This window comes from Clinocottus analis, unplaced genomic scaffold (genome assembly GCF_023055335.1).
Source record: "Clinocottus analis isolate CAN_PGR_092001 unplaced genomic scaffold, fCliAna1.0.p SCAF_9, whole genome shotgun sequence".
In the NCBI taxonomy this organism is placed as follows: domain Eukaryota; kingdom Metazoa; phylum Chordata; class Actinopteri; order Perciformes; family Cottidae; genus Clinocottus; species Clinocottus analis.
This window is the reverse complement of record NW_027176251.1, coordinates 21,171,840-21,192,196: the sequence shown is the minus strand read 5'-3', so window position 1 is coordinate 21,192,196 and position 20,357 is coordinate 21,171,840. Positions and strand designations below refer to the sequence as shown.

General features: G+C 51.5%; 1 protein-coding gene across 1 annotated transcript in view; it reads left to right on the top strand.

Moving 5' to 3' along the window:
• The window catches only part of LOC137780855 (intermembrane lipid transfer protein VPS13B-like), a 297,025-nt gene that overhangs the window by 179,323 nt on the left and 97,345 nt on the right, over window positions 1-20,357 (top strand). The window contains exon 32 of the mRNA XM_068569155.1: window positions 19,055-19,258. Within this exon, the coding sequence (XP_068425256.1) occupies window positions 19,055-19,258 (204 nt within the window). The remainder of the gene's footprint in view (window positions 1-19,054; window positions 19,259-20,357) is intronic.

Sequence of the window (20,357 nt, the reverse complement as noted above, 5' to 3'; positions counted from 1 at the left end):
GAGAAGCAGAAAGAGGAGGTCTTTAAAAGGAGGCGCAGGTCGCTTCAGGCTGCAGGGCCTTCGCTCGGTGCTGCCGTCGCGTGCAGGGAGGCGTCTGTCCTTCAGGCGTCTGCAGCCATGGAGCTGGAGAGGAAGCGCTCTCTGTGCGGCGGCGCTCGCTTCCCGTTTGATGTCCTGGAGCAGAGATGGTATTGATCAGTAACCATAGCTACTGTTTTGCATCCCCTCTCGTCTCACACGGCGCTGAAACGTTTGCTCTTTGTTCAAGTTAGCGGAGCTAATGTGTAGCAACTACTCTGTTTCCACAGCAACAGTTCCCCTAGATTTATTTGTGTCGACGCGTCGGCCGCATTGTTATCATGTCAGATGATGAATGACGATCTTGCGGGCATGGAAAATAATCTGGAGCTTTTTCTCAAAGGGTTTTTTTCACCCCAAAAAAAAGCGAGGCCAGCCGTGCAGCCCCCCCCCCCCGTGTTGGCCGGCGGTGCTCCCGTGGCGGCTGCAAGGCCGGCGGCTCCTGCGGCTGCGGCGCCCACATCTGCCCGTCGGCACGCATCGCCTCGCACGCCTCCTCGCTCCGGCCGGGACGCGAACACGCCGCCGCGCAGCCGCCCCGCGCTCCCTCACCAACACACGGCCCCATGCACATCTGGGTGTGAACACATGCGTGTACCTGCACACGGCCGTCGCCAACACGAGGAGCTTAACCTCAGCACACAGAAGCCCAGAGCCAGCTCGCCCTCTGCAGCCAAACCCGGGAGCGATGTCAGACCGCTCCATGTGTGCATTCCTGGCCTCCAGCCGTGCATCATCCTCACCGCCGTCCACCCCGTTCACATCTGCCGCTCCAATTTCGGGCGGCTGGTCGTGCCGGGGTCACACGGTTGATAACCCTGAGATTAGGGAGGCGTGCTTCCTCTGCGCCGAGAGCCGCCCTGCGTGTTCTCCCCCCAAGTGGCGCAGAGAAAGTCGTAGCGTGAGTCTGTAATCACGCAAACCCATGTGTGTGTTTACGATCCGGGGCCGGCCGCCGGTAGCCGTGTGCCGCAGTTCTGTTTAAAGCCCGCCACTAATTACATCCGTTGTCATGATTGAGCTGCGGAGCCGAGCTGTTGTTGTCTACTGTACGGGAGATGATGGGTTCGCGGCGTCTCCCAGCAGATCCGCTGTCATGCCACCCGGCCGGAGCAGCGGAGGCTGCAGCGAACACCGGCTTCTGACTCACCTCAAAAGATCCCCGGCTTCCCTTCCAGCCTCGAGCTCGCGGGCCGCAGCGCGTATTTATCATTTGGCCCGGATGGATTTCCTCAGAGAAGGTCAAACAAACCCGTGACTGAAAGCCGCGAGAGCGAGCTGCTATCCACCGCCGAGCCGGTTCATTTGGTAACAATTAACGTCGCTCTTTTGATCCCGTGATGTTGAACCTCGGTGCCTGAAGGAGGCCGGTTCCCCCGAGCGGCTTCTCCGCTAAGCAGGACTTATGGCACAGCGGCAGGCTTTTCCCTCCTTCCTCTTCGCTCTCTCCGTCTTCGGCTACAAGGCCGCTGTCAATTTACACAGCTGAAATCATTTTCCTGCCTCCAAAGAAAAAACGGCTTTTTCCGAGTGCATGAGCGCCGGCCCGGGGAATGTCCAGCATGCATTCAGCCGGGCTTTCTTGTGGTTTGGGCCTTCAGTAAAAATCTCACAGATCTTTTAACTCCTCTCATTCGCTCTGTTTTTCTACTCTTTTTTCTTCCTAATGCAACTTCTGCCCCATGAAACCCTCCAGCTGAAAGCTTCCTGTGCTGAAGGGGCATGGGGTCTCGCTCAAAGGACACGCCGTGAAGGGATGCTCTTTGTTGTTTTATTTTCATTCATGCTTCATTGTGTTTTAGCCGTGAGTTTATTTAACTCAAGCTTTAAAATATTTTAAATGTCACTAACTTCTGATTCAAACAGTTTCTTCAGAAAGCGTTTGGATGGACGGCGGCGCTCTGAATCTGTGACTGAGAAGAAGACCAGTTTTGCTGAATAATTGCTTTCTGAGCACTATTTTTACTAAGTTTAAAAAAGAGAGATGATGTATTTAGGCCCCTCCCTCCTCGCCGTGCTGCAGCCGTGTGTCTGAACGTGTTTCCGTGTGTTTGCGTCTTAAAATATCTGCACAGTTTCCCGACATCCCCACACCTCCATGACACAGCTCCGGATTCCATCACATGCTCGGTGACCTCATGGTCTGAAGGGGGGGGGCTGGAGGAGAAGGGGGGGGGGGCTGGAGGAGAGAGGGAGGGGGAGGGGGAGGAGCGTCCGGCCGCCACAAAATATGTTTTTGTTCTTTTGTTTGGATTAGCTTGCATGCTGCCTTTCCTCAGTAACGGCAGACACACCGCTGCGTCAGCGATGACTCGTCCTTGAGCTCCTCCTCCTCCTGGCTCCTCCTCCTCCTGGCTCCGCCTCCTCCTGGCTCCGCCTCCTCTTGGCTCCTCCTCCTCCTGGCTCCTCCTCCTCCTGGCTCTCACTTTACAAACACCTCTCATCTTACTTTGTGTCCCTCCTTACTTCATCCTCTCCTGTTCTCCATCATTCCTCGTCTCCACCTTCCTTTCTTCCTTCTCTCTCAAACTTTCTCTTTACGCTCTCTCTTCCTCGTTTTGTTGATTCCTTTCCCCCTCGTCATATTCCTCCTCTCCTTCTTCCCTCATGATCTCTTTCCCACTCGTGCGTCCCTCTCTTCCTCACCTTCCTCTCTTCCTCACCTTCCTCACCTTCTTGCCTCCTGTGTCTGGTGTTCTCGTCGTTGATTCCTCTGCTTCTCCTGGTCTATTTGTTATTTCCTTGCTCTCTCTGGATGGTTCCACTGGTCCCAGTCCCAGCACACTGTGGTCAGCGAGCCCCATGTTGCTGTTGAGCGGCTGCCTGGCTGAGCCCACATGTGTCCTAATAAGTGGTTGTGATGGGGATCTCCCTCTGCAGATAAACACAGGCTGCTGCAGCCAGGATGCCTGTTCCCAATCAGCTGCTTGGCACTGTGCTGCGCACCCTTCTCCTGCAGTTACGTCGCTGCCATGTGCACGGCTCTCTCCTCCTGACAGCAGGATTGACCTGCTCACAACCGTTTGGGGAGCAGTCATGCTTCACTTCCCTCAGCGAACCGATTCATGTTTTTACAACATTCATGTCGGGTATCGCTGCTGCATTGTGGGCTGTTAAAGACAACACGCACTCCTCTCCACACTTGGATGGAATCACTGTTTTACAGTATTGTGGATACTGGTCATGTCCTCTTGGTGTAACGCGTTAGCGTGCAGTTCAGCGTGTGCGTTGCGGTGACGTCCCTGCTGTTAACCCCGTGTTTGTCATCACATCCGATCAATAACTCTGACTTTTCACAGCACTTAGAGGGTCGGTTCATCCAAACATCTCCTCCTCTCCCCGTGTGATGCTTGTGATGCTCTGAGCGTTTGAGGAACAGCGACGTCTCTGACTTTATGGCTCCAAAACGAGGAAGCTCACAGCAAATCAATCTCGATTGATAAATTGCAGGCAAGAGGAACAACAGTCCCTTTAGTGTCTGTGAAAAGACAAACTGTCCCTTTAAGAACAACAGCTTGTATTGAAGGATGTGTACGTGCACAGCTGTGTCTCAGTGCGCTCCTGCAGCAGCATCAGCTGCAGCAGCATCAGCTGCAGCAGTGCATCAGTGTGGGAGCAGCAGCTCCGGCTGAAGGTGCAGACCTGTCACAGCGTCAGCAGACACTGTGAACTCACCGCCGGTCACTGGGGTCCACTGCCGCTGCAGCAGCAGGATTAGGATTAGGAGACGCTGCCACCTTTATGCTTTGTAACCTCTGGTCCTGTCCTCGGGGCAGAAGACAGAGCGACGCTCTCAGCGTCGCTCTGACAGCTGCAGCTCACTTTCTCTTCTTTTTTTCTTTCACTTCTCAGCTGGTCTCCCTCTTCCCTCCGTCTTCCTCCTCATCTTTCTTTTCCCCATAAAAAAAAGCCCCCCAAGTTCCCAGCAAATGATTCATTAGATGCTTCAGTGCACACTTGTCTCATCACTCACCCCGGTCGGCTGCCAAGTGCCCCATTTCCCCGTTTGTTTACACCAGCAAGAAAAGGGGGAAAAAGTGCGTTGGCTTAGCCTCTGCGGTGGCGTTGGAGCAGAGGAGCTGCTGGGCCACACACAGCGACACTCAGGGCCTACACTTATATACACTGATTTAGGGCTCAGACCTCCCCCCGGCTGCCGAGCAGGTTTAATGATAAACTCCCTTCAGAGGCAGCGACGGCAACGGTGGTAATATCTGTATGGCCGGCCTCAAAGAAGGCTTCGGCGTGATCTTTACGAGCTGCAGAGCGGCAGCAGTGATGAGCGCCGTGTTTGTCATGTGTGTTGTCGGGCGCCAGCGGGGCGTTTGGTGGCTCAGCGTCGCCCTGCTGGAGCCGCACTTTGCTGCTCAGGACTCTGCACAGCTTTCTGGAACAGTCCATGTGGTGTCGCATCAAAGTCTCCATCTATTTACGTCCCCACGCTCAGGCTTCAAAACATACTGCTGGTGTTTTTGTGAACGATTGCAGCCCTGTGGCTCCACCAAACCAAAGTGAATCTCTTTCATTGCACCGGTGCTTGTTTGGCTAACCAGCTGTTCTGGTCCCTCAGCTGGTTGCTTAAACACATGTTATTACAGCCATCCCTTTTGGTTCGACTCCATTGTCTTAACGTGATGGTCCAGTTGTCTTATGGGAGTTCAGCAGCAATGTTGTGCTTCAGAGAGGAGACACGGCTCTGTGTAGACGCCACAGAGGAGTCGAGCGGCGCCGCAGAGATCACACAGGAAGTTAGCACGCCGCCGGTTCCCTGCACACAGCGACAGTGGGTCTTCTGGATCACGCAGAGTAATCTTCTCAAATGAAGCTTCAGATGTCTGGAGTGGGTCATTGACTGAGAAATCTCCTCGCTAACCACAGACCTGATGTCAGGCCTCTCACCAAGAACCCATTCACAAAACCCAGCATGTGCTCAGATGCTGACTCGTCTCCTGGTTGCAGGCGCTCGCTGTCAGACGCTGGCAAACTGGAATAGTTCTCATTGTTTGGTCAATCAGAACGTGTCTGCTCGCGTCCCGCGAGGACGAGGACGACGTGACCAGAGCTACACCTTTTCTTTGTGAATGCAGATCATTTGTTTCTCTGCTCTCTCTCTCTCTCTCTCTCTCTCCTGCAGAGGACAGAGATAAAATAAGCAAGGATGGGAGGGTCAGCCAGGATAAACATAGTCTCTTTTTGTCAGTCCGGCAAATGAAACACCTGGTGCTGGTAAACGCAGCGGACATGTTTCACATGGCCCCGACACTCAGGATTAATGCAACATCAAATTGTTTTAAGAGCGGGGACAGCCGCTGCCCACGCTAAATCATACGCCCACTCTTATTAAAGCTCATGTTTTTGATTCAGACGGGAGAGCCGGCCCCGAGGCCCCTCTGGACAACGTGTCGTAATGCGAACAGGAAGTTTAGACTCAGCCACTGAATACCGCTGTGGCTTTGAGGGAGGAACATATCCCCCTTCACCTTCTTTTTTCTTTCCACAAAGTGATATTCGTCCTTCTCTTCAGTGGGAACCGGTGTGATAGATAGACTCCTCTGTCTCCCACGCGACACAGCGAGCGTATCGTATGACATGCAGGCCGATTTCCTGGAAGGGGGGGGGGGGGGGGGAGGGCGCCATTTTGCCTCTGCAGCCCTGAGAGAGAGAGAGAGAGAGAGAGAGAGAGAGAGAGAGAGAGAGAGAGAGAGACTGGGTTTGCATTTGTGGAGCTAATGTTACGAGAGCAGAGTGGAGGAAACCAGATGAATGTTCGTGGGTTTGATCCTTGATCTTTGAACAGAGTACCTGACCGCCACGTTCAATCAAGTCAACCGCCGTGAAGCCGTCGGCCTCTTTGGGGGCGTGGCCAGACCGCCCTTTCTGTCCGACCGGAGACTTCGCTGCTCATCTGGACAATAAAGTCACTGATTTATGGCTGGCTCTATTCACTGTATATCATCGTGTATCTTTGTCATCTCTCTCTAATTCCACCTCTCTTTCTTTGGCGAGCTAGCGACCGCGGCGCTGCACTGCGCGGCGTCCTGAGCAGGGAGCTGTACACGGGGTCTTGTGTGCCGTGTTGTGGTGTCTGCTGACTTCTGTGTACAGCCTGTGGTTCATTCCATAAATATCTGTGGCCTCTGTGATGTTATTCTCAGGGCCCTCCGCTCTGTGAGAAGATTGCGCCACAACACTTGTATTCCTCAGCCTGCAGTTAGAGGTTTAGGGGGATTAGGAGGGAGAGAAGCCGGCCTGCCATACGTTTTTATGGCCGTCTTACTATCCCAATGTAATGTGGAGAGAAAGTGGAGACGAGGGAGAGAGGAGGGGGTGTAGGACTCACCGCAGGGAATCAAGCAAGTAAACCACAACTTATTTTCCCCTCTCTGTTTTGGCTCCAAGCGGAGCGGCTATTGGGGCGGCCATGTTGATCCGTTCTTCTCTGGGTGCTTTAGTCCAACGGTTTGGTCCGGCCCGATGATATCCATGAAATTAATATGGACTCATGTCGTCCAAAGAGGATAACTTCTTGTCAGTGTTTCCTGTGGTGGCACCAAGAATGAGGCCTTTTCATTCACGGTTCCCTCAAAGTCTCAACGTCAGCGGAGTTTATGAAAGTGATTTTTGTTGGATGCCCTAAAACAAAAAGGTCAGCTGTGAACACGTAAAACATCCCTCTGTTTGGATTTATTGTGTCTCGAAGGAGGATCTGTTCACTAACCACCAGGGGGCGACTCCTCTGGTTGTATAGAAGTCTATGCTTCATGTGTTAAAGCTGTATTCTCTCTCCTGACCACCAGGGGGCGACTCCTCTGGTTGTATAGAAGTCTACGCTTCATGTGTTAAAGCTGCATTCTCTCTCCTGACCACCAGGGGGCGACTCCTCTGGTTGTATAGAAGTCTATGCTTCATGTGTTAAAGCTGCATTCTCTCTCCTGACCATAAAGCAGGGGACGCTTTAGGGGCGGGGCTTCAAGGTGATTGACAGGTTGCTTCCATGGTGTCTGGTAGTTTACTTTTCTTACTTTAACCCTTTCACAGTGTGTTCACCGTTCATAAGAACTTTTGGTCACATAACAATCCGTCCTAAGCTCCGCCCTCTTGTTTCAACACTTTACTGCAAACAAATATTTTATATATATTTGTGTAAAACAAGTTGCGTTAGACGATCACAACCCTTGTCATGACTTGACTCTGTGCAATGATTCACTTTCTACACACAGGACGATGGGTCAGGCCTTGATCAGCTCGACACCATCCTCTTCCTCAACCTTTCATGTAGCGTCACCCATCGGCCCACATTTTCATTTGTGTATAAGACACACACACACACACACACACACCCTTCACATCTGCCTGCGTGTCGGCTGAGAGCAGCGTTCCTTTGTCTTTGGTGGCACTCGAGGTGACGGACCTCAGATCAGATCGGAGCTTCCCGGATAGAAGCGGCGGCCGTGTTTTGGCATGCTGCTGTCAGGCCTGACAGAGGCGAGAGGGATCAGCCCTCAGCTGTCTGAACCAGAGGTCGGCCGGCGGCGGCTCCCTGCTCGTGTAGAGCGTCCGTGTGTGTGTCGTCGAGCCCCGGCCTCGTGACATGTTGACGCTCTGGCATCCTGTGAGCTGGTTTGAGGCTGACAGGGACGCTCTGATTGGATCTTACAGCCATATTGGAGGCAAGGTGGACGGCCGGCACACTGCAGATTTAGTATTTAGAGTTTCTACGCATGTGTGTGAGTGTGTGTGTGTGTGGTCAGTCGTCTCCTGCCAAGCTGCAGTTACCAGCAGGCGACTCGGTGGAACGTCGGTCCAGAGCTTTCTGAGCGCTGAGGAGAAGTGGGGAAGAGGGAGGAGGAGAGGAGTCGACCTCAGGGAAGAAGGAATGTGCAGATGCTTTCAAACGTCCATGTGTGAAGCCACAAGCTCCTCTGTGGCTCTGGGAAGCCGACGTGAAACCAGTGGCGTAATTGCCCTGATGCTTGTGTAATAAGAGGCACATTACGACCCCGGGAGGCCCGACCCGACAGAACCGAGAGGCTGAAGCGGGCCCAGAACCCTCTGCATTTCAGATCCTACACTGTACAGGGTGCTACCAACTCTGCTGTGTGTGTGTGTGTGTGTGTGATTAGTCCCTCTGCATGCTTGTTCTTTTAAATGCACAAATGCAGAATGTGTAAATTGAATGTTTTGATATGTTGCGTTCTTGAGGCAGTCGCTTCTTATTAGTCCTTTTGAAGGCACCTGCAGCATGATCGTGTGTGTGTGTGTGTGTGTGTGTGTGTGTGTGTGTGTGTGTGTGTCAGTCATGTTACTTCAGCTGCAGGTTTGAGAGAACCACAAAGGGAAATGCGAAGCCACCGTGTAGACAACTCAACTGTGGTGGTCCCCTTTCTTCTCTCCACCACTTCCCCCCTCCTCCCTTACCCCCTCTCACACACACACACACACACACACACACACACACACACACACACACACACACACACAGCCCTCCAATCAGCCCCACACCCCTGCCCGCATTGTAACCGGGGCAAAAATGATTAACTTGAGCAAATATGCTTTTCCGCTGAGATGAGATGTCGGCCGCTGGCAGGACTCGCCTCCATTCCTCAGCGCTGACGAGCAGTCAGTGTTTAAAGAATCATTGTTCCCCTCCTTGATATTTTTCCATCTCAGCATTTGAAGGGCTTTGAACAGAGGATTTTCTCTCTTTTTGTGAAGGGCCTCACATGATGTGTCGCCTGGTAATGGACTCATGTTATTAGCATTTTAAAGAGAGTTTAGCTTTTTGTCTGAGGGAGAGATCCAGCTGACAGACACATGTTGGACAGGCAGCACAGGGAGACATACACACACACACACACACCACACGCTGACATGTCAGACACACACACACACTCTCTGCACTCGTGCACATCACACTGTGTGTTCTCCCCGCGTCACCTTCCTTCAGTAGTCTCTCTTCGGTGGTCGATGTGTGGAATCTAAGTTGTTGTTTTTACAATTTGAAAGGCTTGAAGGGTCATGTCAGTGTTATCAACCTGTGTGTGTGTCTCAGTGACTGATGGGGACAAGAGATTTTAAAATGTGGTCGAGTGTTGAGGCAGAAGGTCCACTCGAGCTGAGTCACTATGAGCATCTGACCTCTTTCTGGACAGAGAAATGAGTGTTTGCATTGACCTCTCTGAGGTCACTGTGTCATGGGACTGGCTGCGTAAAGGAGAGATGCAGTGGCTTCGTGGTATCTCAGAGATTTTCACCGTCATGGCTGAATATGAACCAGACTGGATCAAAAGGAGCAGGTTTCTCTGCCGGGTCAGGCTCCAGCTGAACCGTCACACTGCAGCTCCTTCAGAGACACAAACCCTGTGCAAGGGGTCCAACGTGATCCTTTTGAATACAGAGATACTGATATCAGTGAGGATATAAATGCAAAATATGAGTTCATAGAATAGATTGGTTTCCTTCTTGCTCCTGTCCACCTGACGGTGACCTGGTTCAGCTTCATGGTCCAGGCTTCACGTCCTCCTCCTTTCTCTGGTTCCTCGTTGCTGCATAAGCTCCCTCTGTCCTTCACCCCCCCCCCCCTCCCCTCTGGTCAGCTCACAGGATGCTGTCGAGCATTTCCTGCCACAGGGGCTACAGGAAAGAGTCCTGTTTGATGTGCCATCTCCTCTAATTCTCTACACCTGGACTGTTCTCTCAGCAGAAACAGTAGCCCCCCCCCCCCCCCCCCACACACACACACACACACACACTCTCATTCCTTCCGTCCTATCCTCCAGCATCCTCCACATGTCATGTCCCTGCAGCCTCCAGCCTCTTGCACTCTTTAGTATGTGTTTAGGTTGATGGTGGTCTTCTGGTCTCTCCGTCCCTTCAGTGACATCGAGTCCTCCTCTCCGTCCTGCAGCTCAGTGCAGACGCTGCTGCAGCTCTGTTTGGCATGTTTTTGATTTACGACTCCCCTCCTGCTACTTCTTTTTATTATTTGGCCCTTTTTTCTTTCCCCCTGTCCGTTTCTTTCTCTTTGTTATTGTTATTCCCATCAAATGTTCTCAGGGCCCTGCAGCTGTTTTGTGCTCGGCATGGTGGTCAGAAACGTTTTGGCATCGTGTTGTTCCAATGCCATATTTTCACAGCGCCGCCTGTTTAGAGTTGTGGTTTAGTCAGGAGCCCGGGCCCCGGGGCCCACTTCCTCCTCACTGTTCTGGAGTCAGTGTACCAAAACCCTGGCTGGGGGGAGGGAGGGAGGGCAGTGAAGAAGGGGCGAGGAGGATGACGATGTAAAGATGATCTATTGATGGAGGTCGTCCTCCAGGTCATCGTTGGGTCCTTCCTGTCCGTCTTCGGTCGTCTTCTCTGCTCGTCCTGGTCCCAACATCCTGCGTGTTTCTCCCTCCTTATTGGAACGAGCTGCAGCGCCGGCAAACACAGAAACAACCTGGCTCGGGCCGGTTCTCAGAACGCTGTCGTCCGCACATGTTCGGTGTGACGGGCTCCAGATGAGGCTGATTGAACGCAGCTTTCTTGCAGCGCTCACCTCCCTGTAGGTCTGCGCTCTGCAGCCGCTTGTGCAACCTGTTGAGGGCATTGCACTCACAGCGCACCTCCTCTCATGTCACGCTCTCTGCATTACTGCTAATCTCTGTCAGCGCGCCCCCTCCCTGCCTCCACGCTGCGTGGACGTGCAGTAAGTGAGAGCTTTCGCCTCGTTTAAACCCGCAGGAGCCGGGTGGTTTGACTCTCGGATGCAGCGGTGACGCCGTCCGACTCGCAGAGCAGAACAGTCCAAGTCTGTGTTGACATGTGTCCTGATGCTGTGAAGAGCTGGAAGAGGAAGATGCTGGAGGTCTTACTCGCTCTCCTTGAGTAGATTCCTTTAGTTTTAGCTCTTGCGTTTGTGCTGCATGTCAGTCACATATCAATGCTTTGAGGGGAAAATGACCCACAACAAAGAGAGCAGGAACAAGTGTCAATGACGTGTACTTGTTACTGTGGACCCTTACAACATTTTCTGAATTTAAGGTCATAAACTGTAGTAAAAAGTATTTATTTTTTAATCTGGCAGGTGTTGTTTTGGGGCGACGCCTCGTTGCATGAAATATCTCCTCTCAGGATGTACTTCTTCAAACATGGCGTGGTCTTTGCTTGTGTTTGATTGGCGTCCAGGTACTGGCAGAAAGGGGCGTGGCTTAAGTGTGAGGTCAGTAGGGCTTCTCCCTCTGGCTGCAGTAAGAGTTTGATTGACAGATGGTTCGTCCAATCCCCTGCCACACATCGTTTTCAAGCGCTTGTCCTTTTCCAAACGGTTTCCAGCGACGTCGTCTCAGCTGGTTCTCGGTGACAAAGCGTCTGGCGGCTCAGGTTGTGGAGGAAACAAGTTTATTTCAAACATGAAGCTCCGCCCAAGTCTGCGTCCATCTTGCTGTGGAAAGAGTATTATTTTCTCTGTTTTAAAAAAAAGCCTTAAACTCTGTTAGAATCTGGTGTGGACGGCTCACTGTGACACGGGAACAGCAGCCTCATGAGTGTTATTAGAACCACCTGCTGCATCCACACTCACAGGGTCTCTCTCTTGCTTTGAAATGAAGCTACGCTCGCTCTCCCATTGCTTTGTACCTTTTCTCCATCCCCCCCCCCATGGAAACGTCACTTTGTATAAATACGCTCGGCGGTTTGGATGAATGTGAGATCGGCTTCAGAATTATAAACACTGGTCACGCAGCCGTTTACAGAGGAGGAAGAATTAGCCGATGTAGGAAGCATGTGCGCCCCACATTACTGTAATCATGTGACGCCGCTTCTCCTCGCTGACGAACCAGTGTTTGGACGCGGGCCACACCGGGCCGCACCAGGCTGTGGCACCGGGCCACACCGGGCCGTGGCACCGGGCTCCTGAGCCGCTCTCTCCGGCCCGGCTCCCCTTGAAGCCTGTGACTTAGACACAAGTTTTTAATTGCATTACGTGGAGCTTCCAGCAGCGACTCCTTGTATTCTGTGTCTTCGTTTGCTGACTTGGAACCAAATGTTGTTTGAGGTCGAGGCGGGCGAGGACCTACTGTTTTAGCTATCCCGTTACATGTTTGTTCAGCCCGTCTGCCCAACCTGTGGCGCACGTTAGCCCTAATCAAATATGGCCGTCACTCCCCGTGACTTTGTTTAGGAGAAAATGTCCATGTCTCAATCCGACGAAGAGTAAGGCCTTGATATGCAATCTCGTCGCTTCAAACATTTTGTCAGGACGCAATAATTGCTGTAAACAAACGTGTAATCAGCTGGAGCCAGAAGAGCCTCACGCCCACAGACAGAGACGAGCGTCTTCACCAGAAGAAGAGGCGCAGGATGCGCATGTGAGCTCGCTAATGCGGACCAGCTCGACAACACCGAAGCGCTTAATCAATATCAAAGTGGGAAAGAAACAGTAGTGGTTCATGCTGCTGGATCCATAAAGTGGGCCTAATTTTACAGCTCCATAAAACACCATGCTCGCCGGAGCGCCGTGAAGAAGTTATGTGCAGGAGTAACTCAGGAGGAATGCTGCGAGGACTGTGAGCATGTCGGGTTGAGCCTCCAGCATCACAGGGTTGTGTTGTTGTGTCGTTGTGTCGTCGTGTCCTGGTAGTGAGGCGCCGCTGGAGCGCCGCATCATCACTTCAGGTCAACGCGCCTGAAACCGCTTCAGCTGGAAGCCATGTTTTTTGTTCCCGGGCGCCTGCGACTCCTTCATGTTGGAGGCAGTCTGGGCTTCAGGGACGGCTTCAGACCTGCAGGCTTCCTCCAGGAAAAACAAGGATTATTTTCCTTTAATTAGTGTAAAAGTAGCGTCGAGGCATGTGCCTGTTCCGCTCTAGCTTGATGAAGATGACAGCGTGGCAGGGCGAGCCAGCGCCCGGCTCTGGCTCGCCCTGCCACGCTGCCTCGCTGCAGCCGGTTGGGGATAATCTATTCCAGATCAATGCAAGATAAGGCCGCTCCAATTAACACGCTGGAGGTTACGTCACGGCGCGGACACGCAATGTGTTTCCAATCGCAGGCCTGAGGAAGTCGGCCAGGCTCTCCCTTCACACCTCTGCTCAGGGACCGAGCTGCAGCTCGGCCTGACAGGCTTCAGAAAGGCCGAGCCGGGAGGAAGCGTGTCCAATCTGGAGCCGCTCACAGGAAGTGACCTCACGAGCACCCGCCCACTCACTTCCTGTGGAGACTGCAGGGACACACAGACTAGTACTAGTACTACTACTACTACTAGTAGTACTACTGCTGCTACTACTACTACTACTGCTACTACTAATACTAATACTGCTACTACTACTACTACTACTACTACTACTACTACTACTACTACTACTGCTACTACTACTACTACTAGTAGTAGTACTACTATTAATAATAATAATAATAATAATACCACTTCCACTACTAATACTACTGCTACTACTACCACTACCACTACTACTGCTACGAGTAGTAGTACTACTATTAATAATAATAATAATAATAATAATAATAATAATAATAATAATAATAATACCACTACCACTACTAATACTACTGCTACTAGTACTGCTACTACTACTACTACTAGTAGTACTACTAATTATAATAACAACAATAATACAAATAATAATACCACTACTAATAATACTACTGCTACCACTACCACTACCACTACCACTACTAATACTACAAGTAGTAGTACTACTATTAATAATAATAATAATAATAATAGCACTAATACTACTGCTACTATTAGTACTACTACTAATACCACTACTAATACTACTGCTACTAGTAATAGTACTACCACTACTACTACTACTACTACTACTACTGCTAGTAGTAGTAGTAGTAGTAGTAGTACTAATAGTACTACTACTACATATTAATAGTACTGCTACTACTACTACTACTACTACTACTACTACTACTACTACTACTACCACTACTACTACTACTACATATTGATAGTACTACTAGTACTACTACTACCACTACTACTACTACATATTAATAGTACTACTACCACTACTACTACTACATATTGATAGTACTACTACCACTACTACTACTACATATTGATAGTACTACTAGTACTACTACTGCTACTACCACTACTACTACTACTACTACTACATATTGATAGTACTACTACCACTACTACTACTACTACTACTCTATGATCCAGTGCATGGAGTCCAGTGAGCTCTTGTCTGGTGATTCTCTGCTCCTGTTGTCCAGGAATGTTTCATGCTTTAAGCTACAAGCATGGTGTGTGTGTGTGTGTGTGTGTGTGTGTGTGTGTGTGTGTGTGTGTGTGTGTGTGTGTGTGTGTGTGTGTGTGTGTGTGTGTGACTGCAGCATGTTTCACACACAGAGTGTTGTCGTCGTAACGTGTCCAGGGGTCACTGTGTGATTGTGTCCTCCATGACTCAGGGGGTGTGGTCAGCCTTCATGGCGCTTCTGTTCGTCACAGCGAGCCGATGCGGCGCCACAAGAGTCCGGCGCTTCTGGTGCCGCTGCGTTCGTCCTGTGACTGAGGGCAACGTGCTCACCCTGCCGATGTAAGCCCGGCGCCTCCTGGGTCCTGGCCAGGAGCCGCTGAGCCCTGCTGGCTGAGCCCTGCTGGCGTTGTGTGTTTAGAAGTAATAGTTTCCCCCTCAGATCTGGTGTAAATATGATGTAAGTGTTTGTCTCTAAAGCACAATCAGCCTGACGAAGGGCAGGCTCCTGTTGGGAGCAGCGGGATGAGCAATGCTGTCGGGCTGCGACACAACGGATCACTAGAGTCTCATCGTGGGGACGTGTCGCTGCAGCGACCAGGAGCGACGCGGGAGAGCAGCAATTTCTGTTCATCGCGTATGGAGCCAGAGAGAAAATGAATCTCTAGATTGGGATGGTTGTACTCGGCTTACAGAGTGATGGAGTGCCTTGTTATTGCCAAGTGTGACAGATTGGAGCTCTTTTGTCTCGCATGCTAAAGGACTCCTGTTGAATGAAAAGCTCCAGTCATCCAAACGAGCCGTATAAAAACCCCGTTCTGTTGACTCCGCGGCATCGAACCCCCTCTCGCTGCGACGGCTGCTCAGCGTTCTAATTCAGAGCCTTAATTACTATAATTGGCAGATGCAGATTAGCAGCAATTGGACTTGACTGGGGTCATAAATCCAGCGCTCAGAAGTTGCCGGATTTCTGGCAATTCAGAGCCGACCACCGTCTGCAAGGGCCGCTTAACTCACTAAGTAATTGCGAGTTTCATGAATCATAATGCTTCCCAATTCCCTCTCAACACACACACACACACACACACACACAGGCCCAGTGGGACTCTGCTTAAAGCCACTGGGAGTCACAGCGGGCGCGTCGGGAAGCCACTGTGCAGCTCCGGCCTCTCCACATCACAAGCACCGCAGGGTGCTCTCAGTGTTCAGCTCATAACATGCTGCAGTCCTGGAGGACCGGCAGCTAGACCTCAATAGGACACTTTGTTTTTTACAATTTATTTAATGGGTGAGACTCCACCGACCCCTCCCCCTGCAAAGTGAACTGACGCAGCAGACTGTGTGTGACGTCTGCGTGCTCACACACACAGTAGTTGAGCTCTGCTCAAAACAAAGAACACCAGCACACGTGTGCGCACGGACATAATCAAGCTGGACTCGTCCGAGTGAAGCCTGAGACCCGAATGAACGTTCTGCTCCGTGCGTCTGTTCCACCAGGAGAGCAGAAGCCAAGGCCCCCGGCTCTCTCTCACACACACACACACACACACACACACACACACACACTCCATTTCCATAGACTCCTGCCTCTGTCGACCGTGGAAGCAGACATGTATTGCATGTGATTGTTGAGGGGAAATGGAGTGAAAAACAGGTCCGAGGGGTTGTGGGTTCAGGTTGCGGGTTTTTCGGAGTGACGAGATCCAGAAGCCGGCGGCGCTCGGTATCACCCTGCTGCTTCCTGCCCCTATTGGCCGGGGGCTGGGGGGGGGGGGGGGGTGGAGCTTGAGAGAGGAAGGTGGGAGGCCATGTAAAGCCAAGGGGCCATGGTATCCCCCCTCCTCCATCCCCCCTCCGCTCCCACACTCACCCCGCCGGCCCGGAGCCCCGACCAGATCCCACCGCGGTTTGTTTTACAACCTTGAACCACGGTTAGCTCTCTGAAAACCTGAGCGCGGTAATCAGGCTCTCCCCAACATTCCACTTTCACTGCTTCTCAACCAGCCCGCTCTCCGGTCCAGCCGCTGGCTCTGCTCAGCACCACTCCTCCAAACGCATTCCACTCTGTCCGCCTCGCAGCCCGGTCCCCGCTATCGTGCAAGCCTGGCTGCTGTAAAAGCAAACCCCCCGCTGGTTTCACCTGCGCGTGTGTGTGTGCGTGTGAAGCTAATGGCCGTGTGCATTAACCGCATGCGCCCGCTCGGTTCCTCCTCCAGTCCTGTGACGGCCTCCCACACGTTAACAACATGATGGAGGCTCCGCCCGCCACGCGCACACACACAGGGAACGCTAAGCACGGGAACATAACTCGTAATTAATTGCCCGTTTGTACAATTTGCCCGCATATCTTCTGTTCAAAGGGATCTGGAGGATCATTATTGCTCTGAGGCCTCGGATGGAGCTTTGACTCTGAGCCGTGATGGGATGTTGGACCGGAGCCCTCGCACTGCAGCGCTGGAGAGAAGTCGGCCCGGTGGCTTTTTTCTAACTCAAATTGAGTTTAAATTGTGTCAGAAGAGGGAGAGAGATGTTTAAAATAATAGCCGTGGATGCCATGAAGCAGAGCTTTTGATCCGCTTTTTTTTTTTTTATAAATAGCAGAATTTTGTCGTAAAAAATAATGTTTCTGTGGTCTTTTCCTGCAATTAAAATACGGTTGGCTGGGGAACAAGGGCGAAGCCGAGTGCTTGTGTTTGAGAAAAATCTCTCTCGCTCGCCCCCCTCCTCCTCTCTCTCCCCTCCTTTCTTTTCCTCATCTGCGAAAGCATGTCATTTATGACTTGTTATGTTCATTTTTGCTCCACGTTCCCACATGTTCGCAGAGGCAGATGTCTGACGATGGCGGCACACGTCCGCGTTCCACCTGCCTCGCCGCCGCCTCGCCGCCGCCTCGCTGCCGCTGCCTCGCCGCTGCCTCGCTGCCGCTGCCTCGCTGCTGCCTCGCCGCTGCCGCCGCCTCGCCGCCGCCGCCGCTCCTCGTACGCGGCGGCCGGCGGGGAGAGCACCCGCTCTCCCCCGAGGCGCTCTCCGGTTCCTCCCGGGCCGAGCCGTGTGGTCTTCACATGACCAATCAAATATGTCAAAACCAGCCAGTGTTTTCCCCCCACATGTACAACGAGAAAATCTGGCTTCAATTATTATTGCACCCCAAGGGGAACTTCCAAAATTCCTCCCCTCCTCATTTGTCAGAAATGAAGCTCTCTCGTTTCCTGCGATTGGCTGAAATATGTCTTTTGATATTAAATCACGCCGGTTTCCACTGGCTGCATGACCAAGACAAATGTTTATCATATTTATTTATGTCATCGGAGATGACCCCGCGGCTCGGCAGCAGGAGACTTGGCCCGCCGACTCCATGTAATGTTGATTATGAGTAAGAGAGTCTCCTAAATAAGCCCAAGTTAAGAGATAATTTGGAAAGCACATGAGGTAACTGCGGTTTGTTTAATGTGAAAAATACCGGTCGGGGGTTGGGAGGGTGATGGAGGTCCTGTTACAAGAGCCCTAATGAATCTAGACTGACACATCCCACCCAACTCTGACGGCGCTCTCGGTTTGATTTGCATTACGCTCTGTTGATAAATGTGGCTCCAAATGTTGATTAAGGATCTGTTTCACTTGTTTGTATGTCAACAAATCCAGCTAAATCTAGTTATACACCTCTGATCTCCCATCGCCATTGTTTTTGTACTTGGTGCGCATTGTCATAACATCACGCTCTGGTAGAGGGGGGGGGGCGATATGAAAATTGCCATTGACGTTGCCGAAACAAATAAAACTACTCATGCTGCCGCTACATCTGTAGCCATTTTGAGCCCTTATTTATACCATTTAAGCTCTCATTTGAATTCACCAGCACAAATAAACACATCAGGACGGAGCGAGAGCTGACGTCATGTGCAGATGTCCAATTCTGATTATTCCTCCTGACATTTCGCCGGGATCTTGTCTCTCGAAAAGGCAAAAAATGGATGACATCACTCTTTCTTGGCGCTGCCCACTCCTGACAATATCTCTGCATCTCCACCACCGTATCGCAGTGCGTGTGTGTGTGTGTGTGTGTGTGTACTCTACAAGAGTTTCTGGAGCCCAAAAATAGACGAGGGAGGCGGTAAGAGGCTCCAGACTACTGTGCCGTCCAGCCGGGAGGTTCAGCCATGTTTACTGCCAGCGATAAGCTGGCATTCATCTGAACTTCTATAAAAAGGCAAATGATTTCACCTGAGGCCTGCGGGGTTATTTATCCAACGGCCCAGCGTCATAAATCATCCAGTAGAAAAGCCTGTGCTACTAAACCAGTGAGAAGCTGAAGCCTGCAGTGGTTCAGGCTCTGTACTGGTTCTGTAGGACACTGCTCTCCTCCTGCAGGCATGCACTGCTTTGTAACGGTCCATACAAAGGCACAGCCCACAATGATGAATAAGCATATTCATGTTTTATACATTTCAGCGTGGTGGACCTCGACACCTGCGTGTTACACCTGCACCTTGTTGTCCAGGTCGTAGCCCGACCCGCAGCTTCCTGTAGGATGTGTTTACTGTCATATGCACATATTAGTTATTCTCTACAATGAAAAGCTTATTTTGCTGGGTAAAATATAATGATAGTATCACTATGATATGACAAATGTGATGCTAGTGTTGCTCACTGCGTCTTTATTCACTCCTAATTGCTACAACATTGCTGCAATGTCCATGTTTGGTGGTGACAGGAAGTCCCAGCAGCATCACAGTCCTGAAGTGTTCCTCCTCTCCCTCCTCCAGGCGAGCGCTGCACCTCGGCATCCTGCGCGACCCGGGTTCAGAGGTGGAGGACCGGCAGTACCAGGTCGACCTCCAGTCCATCAACATCGGGACGGCCCAGTGGGAGCAGCTCAAGCCCGAGAAGGAGGGAACCAAAGGAGGGGTGTCCGCCGAGAGCGAGAGGAGCTCGCAGAACCCGGCGCTGGAGTGGAACATGGCCAGCAGGTCAGGAGGAGGCGCTCCAGTGTGTAGTAGTACATGTTGAGGCCCAACGCTGTGTGGTTCAAGACTTCAAGTGACACCAGACTGGAGATGTGCTCGGTCACGTCGCCGGTCATTGTTGGCTTGGTGCGTCCTGTAGAATAGTTCACACGACAGTGAACTGAACTCTGTTGTCTCCAAAAGCCTGACACGCTGCTGCTGAGTCAGTGTGAAGTCTGGTCCTTTAGGACAGGTGAGTCCATTCATTTTGAAACAAGTGGTTCATTGACTCTCTGAGGCGCACACTGGGCTCTCAATGCGTTCATGTTTCCTTCAAGGTGAATTCCTCCACGCTCTCTAAACACCAGACACACTTATATGGTTGTGCAACATGACTGCCTTCCTTTTAGCTGGAAATGTATTCTCAGCTGCGCGTGGATGCTTTTAAACATGAGGTCCTGGTACTTTTAGATCAGACTTAGAGAATAAAGCACGAGAATAGTTTTCTGTTCGCGGACTCTCACGGCGTCCTGAGTTAAAGATGTGACCTTTGACCTGTGACCTCAAACAGGACTAAAATGTTTGTGACGACTGAAACAACATCTGTCAGGTGACCAGAAGGAGATTGAGCCTCTTCAGGGCCCGCAGCATGCGGAGGTGCTGCAAGGCTGAATATTACTCCCTTAGTCAGGTGCTGTATGCGTGTGTGTGTGTGTGTGTGTGTGTGTCGTGAGTCTTGATGTGGTTGCATCATGTAGTTATTGCGTTAGCGCCCTATCATGGAGCCTCTCCATGCACATCATCATAATTACAAACCCGTCATTTCTTTCTGTTTTTAGAGGCTGGGCAGCTAAAACAAGCTCAAGTGTTGCAGCCTGCTGGGCCCCACATCCTTTTTTTTCTTCCTGGTGTTTTGAGAGGGAACCGGCCCAAACATCACAGGATCACAGGCCACGACTGTAGATTTGCTCTCCGTCTACTAAAAATAATCCTGGTGGAATGAACCCGGGCCGATGGAGGCGGAGGGGCTCGGGTCACTCCAGCGCGCTAAAGCACCGTCCATACGCCCGCTGATATGTGTCTATATCTGTATGTACTGTGTGACTCATGCAGTGTGATGTGT